The following is a 15,535-nucleotide window of genomic DNA, read 5'->3' on the forward strand; positions in this document are numbered from 1 at the left end:
GAAAGGAGATGAAAATGCGTCCTGCTTGCGATTTGAGTTACTGATTTATTCCAAGTTTTGGCAGAAACGAGTAATGATACGTATTGTTAAGAAGCAATGTATAGGTTAGTTAAAATAAACAGCAGCAATACCAATTAGTGTTTATCTATCATGCTTTTTGACCACCCAAGGGCTGTACACACAAAAGATTTGGGACCATATCACAGCTTTGAGCAAAACTCCCCATGGAGACTGAATTTATGTGCAAGACTGATGTGAGAGGCTTTGTGTGCCTGGTGGAGGGTCCCTGTTCCGCCTGGCCCAGTGGGTAAAGGCCACCCACTGTGCCAAGCTTCGCAAATGATACCAACAGCTCGGCAACCCCTGGTTTTGGAGCTGAACACTCATGGCTGTCATCTGGGAACCCTGGGTAGTTGTGTTGTTTTAATGTGTGTGTTTGCGTGTGTGTAAGATTCGTATGAATATTGAATATTGTGTTTTGCAACTGCAGGACCAAAGTCCTTACAAACCTGGGGAATGATTACCTGCTGTCAGGCTGCTCTGCTTTAACGCACCATATGGTGAGGGACTGTCGTGGCAGCAGTCTGCATTGCAGATGCTTCTCTCTGGTGATGCTTGACAACACAGACATTTTGTTTTACGAAGCTATCTTGTGATAGGGACCAATATAACTTAGATATTGTGTGTATAGAAAGATTTCCACCCCCCTTCCCTCCCTTCCCTGCCCCCCCCGCCCCGGAAGATGTTCCACCCAGACTAGATCTTACTCTAGAACACAGCTTTACTCTGAAAGTTCTTGCCATCAAGCAATTGGAAGAAAATGGTCATTTTGTAAAGGTCACAGTATCAGTGTCTTGTTTTAATGGAGAATTCTTCAACTGTTCAGTTTTCTCCAAACTTCTCATTTGTACTGTAAAACTACATATGTGACAAAAGATAATATGAAATCAGAAAAAGGTAAGCACTGGACTCCAATTGTCTGAAGGTGTTTGTTTAAAAAAAATTAATTTTCTAAGAATTCTAAGTCATGGGAAAATCATGTGCTCTCTCAAAGTTGGAATTCAGAAGTTGAGCAAAGTTTGTGGACAAATTAGTAACTATATCCCATCTTATCTGCTTAGATACATTCTTAAATACAGGCAAGGTCACGTGTTATAATTAATCTCATGTAAGATACGAATGCTGAGAAAATATTTGCGATGTTTTTTATTAAGTATTGGAACAAGTGCTGTTAAACCATAACAGTGCCCCTGCCTTGGATAAAAGGCTCCATGCTGCCTGCAGAAACGGACGTTCAACCATGGAGAGGATGAGGAGCCTGTGTTTCTTGGCTGTTGTGCTAGCAGGTAAACGTATGGCATTTCTATTTTGTCATAGGCTTCAGAAGCAAGATATAAATGTGATAACAACAGAAAAGCTATTAGGGGAGGTGAACTTTTTACATGGAAAAGGAGAGAATGCTTATGGCTTTAACTCCACCTGAGGTGACTGTGGGGAAGACAACAGAGCTGGCTGGCTTGTTTAGAAATACGTCCTAGTCCAACAATGTATTCAGCTCTTGGGCACCAGCACAGACACACTGGAGTCAATGGGACCATTCAGCTGCTGAAAGATGCCCCGTGCTTTGCTAGTTTGTTTGCTATGATTTTTACCCCAGTATACCAGAGGTTAATTCGGTCCAGAGTCTAATAAAGGGAGAATACATTGTATTATGTTGCCAGATAAAGGAAGAGGGAACTGCTGCAGCAAATGCCTTTGAAATGTATGGATGAACCCAAAATGTACAGACTAATGCTATTAAATTAAAAGGCCTATTGTAATATTCTAATTCCTTGGTTATGCCTTATTGCAGCATTTTCTAACCTAATCTCACAAAATTGAAGTCAGGTTTTTAAAAATCAATGGGGATAATTTTTCACGTATATCTTTCAAACTACCTCTCTTTAGCTTCTGTTCCCATGGAAATTATCGTGAAAAGCAGCAAGTAGCCATAGCTATTGCTAAATTCAACTGCTCGTTTGCATTTCATCTTCTATGTACATTTACAAACATGGGCCGTAAATGCAGTGAAAATGATGTGGAGATTTAAAAATAAAAATGTTTTTAAAAAGTAGGCAAGGAAAATTGCATCTTCCCACTTGCTACTATCCCATTTGTACTGTAATAGAAGTAAATCCAGGAAGAAGGGATGAATGAGGTTGCAGCCTTGTTCAGCTGCTCATACCTGCAAGTGCTTGTTTTCAAAATTTGCTGGAAAATGTAAGCTTCACATTGATGGGGGCGGGGGGGAGGATATTAAAAATTTCTTGGCTCCGGCTGGGGCAAATTTTTTTTCCTTTGAACTAGCTTTTTAATTCACAACATCCTTCTTATGAAGTATTTTATTATACCAATGAGTTGACAAAAGTCTCCTATGAACCTACGCTATGTAAAATGATGCCAAGTTAATAATATGCTGTAGTGTGTTCAGTCATATTCTTTGATTTCAGCAATGAAAACACAGACGCTGCATTTGACACCTACTAGAAAAAAAACCCCGAAACTAAATGAAGTGTGATGGGTTTACTCTGCCAAGGTTTTAACTCGAATGTGCAAGGCAGAGCAGTGCAAAGCTGCTGGACACAGAAGCCATGCATTGACTGCAGAGGTGGTGCTTGGTACGTCATTTTTTTAGCCTCTGTGGTTGCGCAGGTTTAAGGACCTCAGGATCCAGAGGGCTGCGGGAAGCCTTTGAAATCCTTTCACCTCCCCCTCAATAAGCCGGAATATTTGGTGCGTAGTGGTACAAAGGCATGGCAGTTATTTCCATGGGACTTGCAATCTGTGTGACTTTCCCACATCTTCATCAGGGACAGAGTATGAAAAGGCAAGGAGTCTTCAGTGTTTCATTAGACCATTGATGAATCCTCCCTGATTTCTGCTGCAAGAAGAAATGATTTAGGGACTGCAGAGGGACGTTCATATTCCTATGATGCTTTGGATGAAAAAGGGGATAGAAGGTGTTGTGGCAGGGATGAGCGAGCTCTGCTGCGCATCCCGGGAGCGTCAGACCTGAGCGTCAGATGCTCCCACATCAAAGGGGCGATGAAGAGTTTTCTCAAAAGACAAATGCAGACCGCACTCAGCTCCTGCTTTTCTGCGTTCCCATCCCTGACTTGGAAGTCAACTCTGGCATCGCAGCATGATAGCATTTTCTAGTGAATCCACAATTTTATTCTGTAAGTTTTCCCAGTATATATAATTATTGCTTGTGCACAGCTGCTTGTAAAGTTCTTTATTTGGAGAAGCCCAGACTGCATCAGCAATCGTGTTTTAAGCTTTCAAGCACATGACAGTTCACATAAAAAAAATTTAAAACAGAGGTCTTAGTCATTTTATGGAAAAGAGCAATTATCTTTCAAGTAGATTTAATCTTTGAATATTGCTGTAATGACTAAAATGACATAAGTTAACTTCAAAATAAGAATGCTCCTGCGGTACGCCTGCTCACTTTAAGAATATTTGATAACAGAGCGTTTTGTTGGCATGGCAGGGAGCCGGTCTCACCGTTCCCCTGCTCTCAGCAGGCTTGCTCTGTGCAGGGAAACCACAGGGCTCTGCCTGCAGCTGCAGAAAGGAAAAGATTTAGCACCTTACTAAGAGGTTTTTGTCAGGATGATTCTGCAAATGACTAATTTGTACCTTTTCTTTTATTGCTGGCATTTTCCCTTTACAAATAACTGTATCTGTATGAACACAAACTACTAATACTAATACATGTAGATGTAGTAGTCATATAATATAGAAATGAAGCCTAATACAAACATACATGTAATCAGTATTTTTGTATCATGCTGATTTCACATATTTGTATCTATCTATATATAGATAACCTGTGTATAAACTGAGAGAATAATTATACAGAAAACGTAGCATTTTAATATCAATAACAGTTTTAGTCCTTAGTGAAGTACACCTCCTGTTCAGCTAGCCCCAAGTGTTGCTCTCGCACCTCACCAGCAGCTTCGTTAGCCTGCTATTAACTTTCCATGCTATTTAACTTCAAGCAAGTCGTGCTTCAGCTGAGCACCAGCAGCTCTGAGCACTGAAGAACACAGACCCACTGCCTTGGCTTGTAAAAGAAACCTGGTGCTCCTGTCTCGGTCACGAGCAGGCATGCTGCTCTGCTGTCATCTCAGTCAAAAGAATCACGTGTGTTAGCCCCCAGATGGGGCAAAAACACAACAAAAAAAGGATAACTAAAGAATATTGCATTGTGGGTTTTTTTCAGCGTGGTTCTCTGCTGCTCTGACTGCTTCTTCCCCGGGTCCGGCCCTAGGCGGGTGCCTCGGCTGAGGCCAGGACGGGCAGTGCGCGGGGGCTGTGGGGGTGCCGCAGCGCATCGACTGCCACCCCCAGCGGGCGCTTCCCAGGAGGCCTGCGAGGCGCGGGGCTGCACCCGGTGCGCCACCCACGTGGCCAACGCTCCCTGGTGCTTCTTCCCCGAGGACAGTCCCTACGCCTACTCCCTGGGCGGGAACACCGAGAAGACAGCCAAGGGCCGGAGGTAAGCGCGCGTGGCTCCTCTGGTGCTGCAGTCCGGCACTGCACGGCCACCATCGCTGCCGCCCCAGGGGAGCTCGCTGGAGGCCTTGCCCAAGTTGCTACTGCGTGCTCAGCTTGCGATGAGGAGGATAACGGACATGTTTCACCGCGTGTAAGGGGTGCAGAGTTGGGGTCCTGTGCTCACACCACGCCACCCGTGAGGAAACCACGCTGGCACAGGGTGGTCGGTGGTCCCTCCCGCCCTGGGAGCTGTCCCCCAGTAGACCATGAGGTCTCCTTACTTCAGGAGCGCCTATTTTATCCGTTAACGGGAAGGAGAGGGACCGAGAGAGAGCCTAAGCTAACCTGAGAGATTATTTCTGTCAATAAGTCAGTAAGATTTATTTTTAAAGAGCTAAGGTAGAATATCTGAGATGTTCCACCCAACATGCCAGGGTGCTCACAGGCAGCGTGTGGTGGTGGTGGGCGGCAGTGCGTGTTTCTGCCGCAGGATAACGCTGAACAGGCGCCAGGCCTTTTCCCTCTTTGGAAATGACATTTCCCTGGTTGTCTGGGAAGTGGAGTTCCAGACAAGGGACAGACTCCGGTTCAGGGTGAGTATTTGAGGGGGGTGGGGGGCGGATCATTTAACCAAAGCAATGTGTGCTAAAGAACGAGCTAACCTGCCTCCCCCTTGCCTTGTTTTAGCTCTACAACCCCAACAGGCAGCGGTTTGAAGTCCCACTCAAGATCGACTCCCCAGGAGTTGCGGCCGATGAGGCCAGCTATGACGTGGAGTTCACGGATGACTCCTCGCACTTCAGGATCAAGAGGAAAAGCACCAGCACAGTGCTGTGAGTACCAGATGTCATTAACATCACTTTTCACAGAAATTAAGAGTGATGGGGCAAGCACTGTTTCCTCACACCCTATTGCTTGGGTCTGTGTGATACAGGCTTAAGGACAAACTGCATGTGACATAAATACAGATTTATGCCTCGTCCCTGGAAAACACTCATTATTGATAGAAGTGTGTGCCTGTATAATGGGAGAGTATCTACATGCATGCAGGAAAGATTATTCAGCAAGTCAAATAATTTTTGAGGCTACAGCGTCACAGCTTGGGATGCTGCTAGACTCAACCTGTGAAAGCACGAACTAAGTTTTCTGGTATTTGTTTAAATATGTCAGAAATTAAGCACCAAATCTCCTGACACTCTCCAAGATGTAGGCCTAGGAAACTAAAGCTCAAAGCCAAAAGGCCATAAGCCTCTAACTTCCGCTGATTTCAGTGAAGGGCATCGTGGGTTTAGTTTGACACTCTGCAAAAATACCAGCTGTATTCTCAATCTGGTACTGTTAAGTTTAATTTCAGCAAAAGCTTCCCTCACCAGCAAATGTCACCAGGTGTCATAATTTCCCATTTTCTTGGCTTCCACCAACACACCTCTAGTGTGTAATGCTACTTAGCAAGAGAGTTTTTTGGAAGGAGCAGCTCCCTGCATCCCAATCAAGGCACGCTCCTGCCAGTTGCATTTGGGGATGCTACAGCATGGTGTTAGCAGCAGTCTCTGGCTGTCTGCAGTGACAAATGACAGTGTTACAGACTGCTCTGGGTTATCGCCGCTTGACTCAGGTGGGCGAAGGAGATGCACAGAACATAGAAATATGGGTACTGTTTGCATCAGCCTGTGGTTGTATCTATATTAGCATTTTAGTTCAGATCAGCAGCAGCTTTTGATGTGAATCTCCTGATTATACACGTCTTGTGTGTTGGCTGACCTTGCAGTGGTCCTGAGGAGCATGGATTAGGTCCCTTCCATGTGACCTTACCGGGAGGTGTGCTCTGGGGGCTAACGGGCTGCTTCAGAGCAAGCCCCTGAGATGTGGCCACTGGGTCCTCAGCACCAGAGCTCTGCCTCTCTTGCACCCCACCACTAGTGCAAGCACATTCACAGAAGGTCATTGGGATCCAAGTGGTTCATTTCATGTATTAGAAAATCTAACCCCAAATCAAGAAATTAAAAAATCAGCTCAGATTTCCCCCCTCCCAAGAAACTCTGTTAAACAGACTCAAAATATAAGCATTATCTTTGTGAGCAATGTAAGGATGGCTTAACGCATGTGATGCAAGTAAGACAATACAGCCTCCAGAATTGTTTGAGTCTGCAGATGGAACCCCACCACACTGGGTTTTTAATTAGCTGCCCATCCTTTTAAATTACAGTCTTGTGGCATCTCTTTTCATACACGTCACAGCCAATTCTGTAAAGTTTTCTTTTTGCAGGCTATTGTAAATGAATGTATTATGCATTACTCCGATAACAAGAATAATTTAATTCCTTGTTAGACTTAACAGCTTTGTGAAAACAGTGGGCTTATGTTAAAGACCCAATTTTCTTCTCTTTGTAATAAGAGATTTTTGTAAAGGCTCATTAATTGGAATGGTGATATAAGAGATGAATGCATAATGAGACATGGTGAGCGGCTAGCTTATGGCCCATCCAGTCCTCCTTATCTTCACGCAAAACCTAAGGATTTAGGCTCGGTTAGTCAGGGCATGATCAAACTTGGGACGTCCCAGCTAAGGGAAGGGGCCCGCTGTGAAGCAGATGCAGGGTTTGATCCGCTGAGCTGCCAAAGGCGCAACTCCAGTGAGAGGCAGAGGAGCACAAGTCGGTCCCTGCTGAGCAGATTTCCAGGAGGGCATGTTCACTGGTCTGCCGTGAGCCTGGGAAAGCCTCCTTTGTGCCCCTGGCAGTGGGGCACCCCCGTGTCCCCCAGAACCTGCACTCTGCAGCGACGCAGGTGTGGGGTGCAGCAGCGATGTGCTGCAGAGCCTGGGGAGGTAGAGGGCAGTCTTGATTAGTAGCATCGGCGCACGCTCGGCAGCGATGATCTGCTATCGAGCATTGCTGCTGGAAAAGCATATGCTGCCTCCGAGTAGGTAAAGGAGTTCTCCTGAAACCCAGCCGACCCCAAAAAGAGGAAATTGCAGGTGAATGTAACATGCAGTTAATGGGTTTTTATCCTGCAAACAATGGCAGTGCTGCTACTAAAAGATTCTCATCAGCAGAGACAGGATTTTGCATAGAGAAAGGGAAATTATATGTTCCCGGGAATTTTTGTTTCATGTGAAATGGCACAGCCAGTGCTTATAGACTGAAGGATCACATCCCGGCAGGGAGCCTTCCTCTCACAGCTGAATCATATTCGGAGTTAAATTCTATGTGTGAGGAGCAAAAATGCTTCCCTTTCATTGCTTGCCAGTCCGTCCCGTCAGAGTGAGTGAATGCAGATGCTCAGGGATACCTCCACAGCCTGACTTACAGGGATTTGCAACCTCCTTAGCCACCAGAAAAGCTGTGCAGCTGGAAATCATTTTTTAAAACAGGAAAGCAGGTTATATATCCTGACCTAAAAGCCATGGGCTGCTGCATTTTCTCGACTGGGGAGGATGAACCCTCAGCAAGCAGCATTACAGGAGCATCCCCACCAGTGACTGCACCGGCTGGCTGGGTCTGGGGGAGCACCAGTGGCATCTGGCATGTTAAGTAGATTTTCATGTTAGTTCAACCTGCCCAAAGGCAGGTTTAGGTGCGTGGGAGGTGGGTCTGAGTGTGCTCCACAGAGGCAGCAAGGGCTCAGCGGGAACCGCTGCAGAGCGTCTTCATCATTGCCTTGTCCCCTTGTCCCTGTTCCAGGTGCAGTCTGCAAAGAAGGTGCTAAACCCAAATCTTTTTTCTTTGGGCTCCTTCCAGAGGTGGGAGCTGCTGCTCCAGGGCCCCCAGTGTGCCTGGGGCCAGGTGCCGAGCTGCGCAGCCGGCAGCCTCCACCACGGTTGTGCCAGGTTAGGGCAGGCTGCGTAGGTCAGCGTCCCTGAGAAACAGGCAAGCATGTGACACCTGGGGGGACTTCAGTCTCCTATTTTAAGATGCGAATGGCCATGGCCTTGCTGTCTCAATGAACAGCTGAATCAATCGTTAATCTTCATATGCACACAAATATTGCTCAGAACAGTTGATGTGGGCAAATAAAATCTCTTCAACAGGTGCTGCAGTTGCACTGCCCAGGTGTGAATGGATAATAACCCGTGTCTATGCCAAACCAGGTCTGGGCGCTCTGCTGGACATTTCTAACATCTCTGAGGAAGGCTTTCTCATTGTAAAGCAATCCCAAAACCTCAAAAATCTGTTTACATGATGCTCCTTATCCCTCATCAGCAGCTTCACACTGCTGGATGACCCACACCCCAAAAAAAGCCTAAAATCCCTCACAATCCCCAGGGTGCTCTGGCACAGCTGACAGTCCACATGGGGAGGGAGCAGAAACATGGTATGGGTTTGGGTTGTTCTTTGAAAGTCCACGTTTGTACTTCTCTCCCCTCCTTCCCATGGTGCAGTCTATCCCGCTATCGCTGTCTTTGCGCCGCAGACTTTGCAGTGATGGGGTAGCTGGCGGCAGGCTCTCCGTCTGTCTACTTGACATAAAACCCCATCCCAGCTCTGCCGTTTGTGCACACAAAGCCTCCTCCTCGTGAGGAATGATTTAATACCACATTGGAAACGTCGCAAGGGAGAGGCAGCGGAGACACTGAGATATTCCTGAATGTGCTTTACAGGCGTTTCTCCCGCTCGCTGTGCACAAGGAGCCTTTGCTGTAGCCGAGCTACCCAAGTGCTGGCTCAAGGAGGGTAGGACTAACTCAGGGCTCTGTGTAATCACAATAACGGGGGAGAGGAATGAATTATGTAAAGGGAGAGCCATTAACTGCTGATTGCAAACCTCATGTGGAGCCAGGAGCAAGAGTAAAAGGCCAAGTCCCGCTACATTTTCAGCTTACTCCAAGGTAATCAGGCAACAGCCACTGCTTCACCTGCATGGGGCAAAAATTAGATGGGGTCGTGCAGGGAAATGATCCAGGCGCTGCTGGGGGCTCCAGGACCAGAAGCTCTTGGACTGCCTCCCTTTCTCCTCCTGGTAATGCCTCTTGGCTTCCTCCCTCTTACTTCTCTCCTTCTCCTCCACTGCTGTCCTTCCTTCTGTTCCATCCAGTCCTGCCTGCTCCTGCCCCTCTTCACCCTCCCCCAAGCTCCTGCTTTTCATTGGTGGCCAGCGAATGTCCTTCCCCATGCCAGCAGCTCTCCAAAGCTATGGGGGTGAAGAGGTGTCACCTCCATGCGTTCACCAGTGAGGTGCTGAGGAGGTCAGATGAGACCAGGGGCAGGCAGAACCCCTGCTCCCATACAGGTGTCAGGTGTTTTCCATTTTGTCTGGGATGTAACCCCAACCTGCAGCTGATTTAAGGCTGCAACCTTAACATGTTCTTAGATGTGAACCACAAGGGACAGGGACTGGGGCCCGGGTCTCCAAGGCCTCCCAAACTACTGGCCTCGTGGAGCAGGGGAGGCTGTGGGGAACCTCTCCCCGCCCCCATGATGCTTGGAAAATACCTGTTTTGGCAAATCGGCGTGATCAGTGGCAAAATGTTTTGTCAAGAGATTTGTAATTGGCTTTAGTTTAATAAACCCTCGCTCACGCTATCCTAGCTGATCTTGCAGCTCTACTGGGAAACTGGCCCATCGTTAGCCAGGTCCCTACAGTAATAAAAAGGAGAGAAAATATTGGGTTGTAATAAGGCAGGTGAGGGAGCAAAATGGAGCCTCTGCGTTATTTAGTGGCACGTGCTCTCAGGTTGAGTACTCTTCTTCTTTCTGCTCCTGCCACTAACAGCAGCAACCACTGGAGGAGGTAGTATCAAGTGTGAGCACGAAGTCTTCAAGAAAGCATAGATTTCCTCAAGCACAGAGAGTAAAAGGCCGGGAACTGTTTTCTTTAAGGCAGCGATAAATAACAAAGACATACTCATTTTGCAGTGTGTGATTACTCTGTGGGACTTGTTGCCCCAGGGCAGTACTGACATGGGAGGCTTAGCAGGATACACATTCACGCATAATAAAAAAAATCATTTGTAGAACAATGAAAAATAACCCAACTATTTTTGTCTCCATGTTTCACAACATAAGCTAATTCTATGAAAACAGCCAGAAGCTTCCTCCATAAGCAGATTATTGCAAGACAGGCTCTGAGTGACATCGTATGCCTTCCTCTGAGATATCTGGCCTGGGCCATTGCTGGAGACAGGCTGTAGAGGGATAGACTATTGATTTGATTCTCCACTTTAATATCCGTTCTCCAACTGACTTTTCCTTCATGATGTCATACGAATAATGGAAGGCAGAACATTTTTCCCAGGCCAGATAAGTGTTCCTTTCTCTCTATTAAGAGTTTGGAATACCTCATTTGCTATCACACTTGGGAAGATACAGCACAAATAAGTGAAATCTAATCAAGATTTTCCCTAATTTCCAAAAAGGCTGCTGCAGAGTTCAGCTGCCTTTTTTATTGACTGTGGTAGTAAGCACAGATGCCACTTACCATGAAGATGTTTTTACATAGGCAAGGCTATTAGAATGATTTATAACACTATTGTCTTAAACTGCAATTTTGCTGAAAGCAACAGGAGCAAATTGTGTGCATCATGGGTAGCTTGGGTTTGCTCCTGGTTTGTAAAAGCCATTATTTTAGTCTTCTAATCATTAAGATTTATGTTACATAGGCGAGAAGTATTGTAGGTATATCACTTATCCAACTGTTTTTCAGAACAAAAATGAAGCATCATATATCCAACCACTTACAGGAGATGCCCTGATACCATGACAATGAACACAGTAGAAGTAGAGCAGAACTGTGTCAATAACTGTAAATATACCCTGCAATTCTTTCTTTTAAAATGTCACGTTTGTGGAAAAACTGTTGTTTACTCGTGCTGACTTTCTCCACCTATTTGATAAATCACCTTCAAAGTAAGATAAGCATATAAAAATTCATTCTTGGTGTGCCTTCTGCAGTCCAGTGGTGCCCCAAGACTTACAGCTAATAAGGAATTCGGCTGTTGTGAGAAACATTTTTCAGCAATCTGAGAGCAATGGAAAATCACAGAGACCTGGGCTCCTCAGCTGGTGCTCCCCAGCAGCTCAAGTGGGGTGAGTCAGGGGCCAAGTATATTTGAGGTTCTTCTGAAAATGGGGCCTATACTCCTCAGTCCCTAAGGTGCTTTACTGCTTTATAGGCAGCCTGCGCATACAGCGATAGCCTGTGCCCTCTGAAAAGGTATGTCAAATCTCTGCCGGGAGGCTCAGACCCACTTTCTGATAGACATGTGAAGTTTCCATCTGAATTTGCACACAGATAATATATACGGTGTGCTCCCTTTCACACAGCTACGGTTTCCAAAGTGTCTGGAGGCCAAGAAAAGCAGATGTTAGAGAGGACATTTTCTCCACATGACTGAGGGGGACAGGTGTTCACACCTTAAAGTACCAAGCTCATTTCTCTTGGATTCATTGCAACAGGAAGAAAAAAAGCCCTCTCCCAACCTAAAATGATTTTTGAATGTCAAAATAATGCATTATGCATGTCTTAATGGTGTATCGTATACATGTCCCAAGTTTCCTAATTCTGGAGGTTTTATAAGACCTCTTGGTGTGTGCCACCAGCTGCTTGCTCACGGCCGGCGCGAGTCAGTGCTCCGAGCCGTTGCACACACTGCTGTTATAGGTCTCCAATAAACTTCAAGCAGAGTGAAGTCATTCAACCAGGTAAATCATCATGTCCAGTCCATATTACAAAGGACTGATGATTGCATTTCTGAAAACCATTTTATACTGCCTTTTAGTCATCCCCCTCAAACGTCATGACAATGTTAGTCACAAACTACACCTTCAGGATGTTTTATCTATCTGCCTACCCACCTTCCTTTAACGCTACTTCCCCGGTCTGCCGTAGTTATGTTTTGTCCTGGTGGCCTGAGGGTTGACTGCTGGATGTGAGACTGGGTCACTTGCTGGCCAGAAATGTTAATTTTCACACAGACCTTTTCAATCCTGAATCATTCTCTTTTTCCTTCATGCAAGGTTAAAAAATAGAGAGGTTTACTCCCGAGTATAGTGCACGGTGTTTGGAAGAAAATGTTAGCTTTTATCAGTCAGACTTCCCGGACAGGCAGCAGGCAACTGTTAGCAGGCAATGGGCCAGGCGGACCTGTGGGGAGGCCAGTTTGTATTTCCACAGGCAGGAGTGTTCCCACCCCAGAGGCACGAAAGGGTTAGGACTTCCAGCAATGAACCTGAGTGCAGCTATTACCTCTTCTGCAAAGAAAAGGGTTCTTGTCTTCACAGGCTTTGCCATGTCTAACTGCTGGTAGGGGTTGAATTTTTAACAGTGAACAACTACTTAGCTGTATTTTTAGATTTTTTTTAGATTTTTAGATGCCTTCTGTTGTCCATCACATCACTGTTATGGTTTGTAGGACTGTCGGAGGAGAACCATGCAAATTCCTGCGCACATGGTGTCATTTTATGCTCCCTCCTGTTCTGTTCCTTCTATCTGCTTTAAACCAGCAGGAGGGGAGGTGGGAGAAATACGACATTTTCTTTTATTGTCTCCAAGTGTTTAAGGAATGACAGACATAATTTTTTCATTTAAATGATTACTCTTTGCCAACACAACACAAGCAAACACATAAAGTAACACAAGAACTTACCACAGTGCGCTGCAGAGCACAAGGGCAGCCACTTGGGAGCGGAGGCAGAGAGAGGTGCCAGTGGAAAACCTGTCCATGCTTTCCTTCAGATGGAGGAGACATAATGGTACCTGGAAAAAAGAGACTGTCATTACCAGTCTTTTTTTGTCATAGTTAATGCTATATTTAGTGCATTGCCGTTCTGGCAAGTGGAGGTCTAATGGAAGATGAGGCTGATGGAGAGCGATGGCTGGCAGCACAGCACGGGCAGCTGTGCTGTTGGGAGTGGCAGCCCCCAGGGAGACGAATGATGGAGGGGTGCAGAAAGGGGCACTGCTTTGGCGATGCCATGCAGAAGTTGAGTGCCTGACAGTGGCCCTAGAGAATGCACAGTTTCTCCATGCCATTTAAAGACGTGGTGGGGCAGAGGGGTTGTTCCTAGGGTTGCAGTTTGCACCACCCCAGTGACCCTCCTGGGCAGGGAGAGGTCTTGCTGAGCAGAAGGAGCACTTTTAATGCCATGGTAACACTAATTGCTCTCACGATGGGAAATGTCAGTGCTGTAATGTTGATACCATGAGTGTACAAAGCCTCATGTCCTCTGAACAGACATCATGGAGAGAGCTCAATGAGTTAGGACAGATATTTAAGCTCTTCCCAAAGCATTTCCCCTCTGGCATCCTTCGCTTTTTGCATAACCCCGTGGTCTGCTCAGAGCAGTGACCGTGCCTGCCTTGGCACAGAGCAGAGCTATGTGACAGTGCTCCTTTGGACAGGAACATAGCTCCAGAGCCCATCCTTGTTCCCACGTAGCAGCAGCCTCTTGCAGAAAGGCCTCTGTTTGCCAAGGGCTGGATCTGATTCTTGCGGATATTTTGCGTGCATTAACCTTCCTGTAAGAAAATAACCTTATTCAGTACTGCGTGTAGGTGGAGGAGATGATGGAAGGGAGGGAGAGCTGCTGCTGGCAAACAGCCAAATCAAGACTTAAATACAAATTCTTACTTTTCCTGCTTGTGAGAAAGGCCAAATAGAGTTTTCCAAAAATACATAGACCCTTCAGTACATGTGCTTGACTTAGGACTTGTCTAGCAAGGGATGGATTGTGCCTACCTTTTGCATGGAGAGGCAGGAGCGTGCCTTGGATCTGCCCCTGGGCATCCCTGTGAGTGGTTGTCCTTGCTTCCCCATGGGGAGAGCAGAACTGCCCAACGCTGGCGTGGTGGGAGCGGCACTGCCCTCCCAGTCCTCCCAGCAGTGGGGACTTGTCTCCAGGCGGGGTGCCAGTGGCACAGGTGGCAGCCAGGGCTCACCAGGGAGCGCTCCCTTTGCAGGGGTAGCGCTGCCCCCCCTGACACAGCCCATCTTCCACTTCTCTGATTTACTGGTCAATTTGATCAACCATTTAATTTTTTCAAAATCATTGACAAAAGACCATTAAAAGGAGAGTTATGCCACTTCTACACCCTATGGCTTTGGCTCATTTATTTTAATTAGCTGTAACAAATTCATGGTTAAACAAGGCTCGAGAGGGTGCTATCTAAATGTGGTACTCATGGCATACACAGTACCATTAATGAAACACTTCTCCACAGCTTGACTATGTTCTTCTCCATCTAGCTTTCAGCTCATTATAGCACTAGAGATAGGAAACAAAATGTAACACCTAATTAAAATGTGAGCCTGTGTCCACAGATGATTCAATAGAAATAAAGGCATTAAGCTGGCGAGAGAAGCAGGAGAGAACCATCACAATAAAAACATCTCATTCAAGCAGAGTCTGGAGGAAGCTGTCCCTCTGCTTTAGGCCCCTGCATAAAGTTGGGGGTAACAAGAGTATTCGGGTCCCGATCCAGCAAAGCATCAAAAAGTAAAAACTGATAACAACTTGTTATCAGCGTTGTTCTCATTAAGTATTCTGAACCCTACTGTGTAATAACAATTTTTAGCCTGCCCTGTTGGTTGTCATAGAAATAGCACAAGGAACCACTTATTTTGGTAATAGGATTATAGATAGCGTCTTCTCTTATTTTAGTTGTTCTTTTCAAAATTATACTGATGCATTTTATTGTATGAGTAGATGAGATGTCTGCAGCCATCAGAAGATGAATTTAATGTGTGTTAGGTTAAGCACGTTAGAGGCATGCATAGAATTTAATATCTTTTAATATTGTTACTCTCCAAAATACAGAAAAATTATAAATAGCCAGATGTGAACTTAAAATTATGCATACCAGAGATAAGCAAACTAATCATGTCTCCCTCTGTTTGTCGCAGGTGGGACAGTCCCCTGGTTGATCTGTTTTTCTCCCACCAGTATCTTCAGATCACAACTACTGTGCCATCCACTTCGGTGTATGGGTTTGGTGAACATGAGCACCTGTCCTTCAAACACAGCATGGACTTCGTTACTTATGGCATGTTCAGC

At 45.9% G+C, this 15,535-nt stretch overlaps 1 protein-coding gene across 1 annotated transcript in view; it reads left to right on the forward strand.

Moving 5' to 3' along the window:
* Positions 1–224: 224 nt before the first annotated feature.
* Positions 225–15,535, forward strand: part of LOC104076702 (putative maltase-glucoamylase-like protein FLJ16351) — a gene marked incomplete at its 3' end in the record, with an annotated part of 57,914 nt that continues 42,603 nt past the window's right edge. The window contains exons 1-5 of the mRNA XM_009577653.1: positions 225–307; positions 4,319–4,546; positions 5,036–5,138; positions 5,233–5,378; positions 15,385–15,524. Of these exons, the coding sequence (XP_009575948.1) occupies positions 225–307; positions 4,319–4,546; positions 5,036–5,138; positions 5,233–5,378; positions 15,385–15,524 (700 nt within the window). The remainder of the gene's footprint in view (positions 308–4,318; positions 4,547–5,035; positions 5,139–5,232; positions 5,379–15,384; positions 15,525–15,535) is intronic.

This window comes from Fulmarus glacialis, unplaced genomic scaffold, assembly GCF_000690835.1.
Source record: "Fulmarus glacialis isolate BGI_N327 unplaced genomic scaffold, ASM69083v1 scaffold3670, whole genome shotgun sequence".
Classification (NCBI taxonomy): domain Eukaryota; kingdom Metazoa; phylum Chordata; class Aves; order Procellariiformes; family Procellariidae; genus Fulmarus; species Fulmarus glacialis.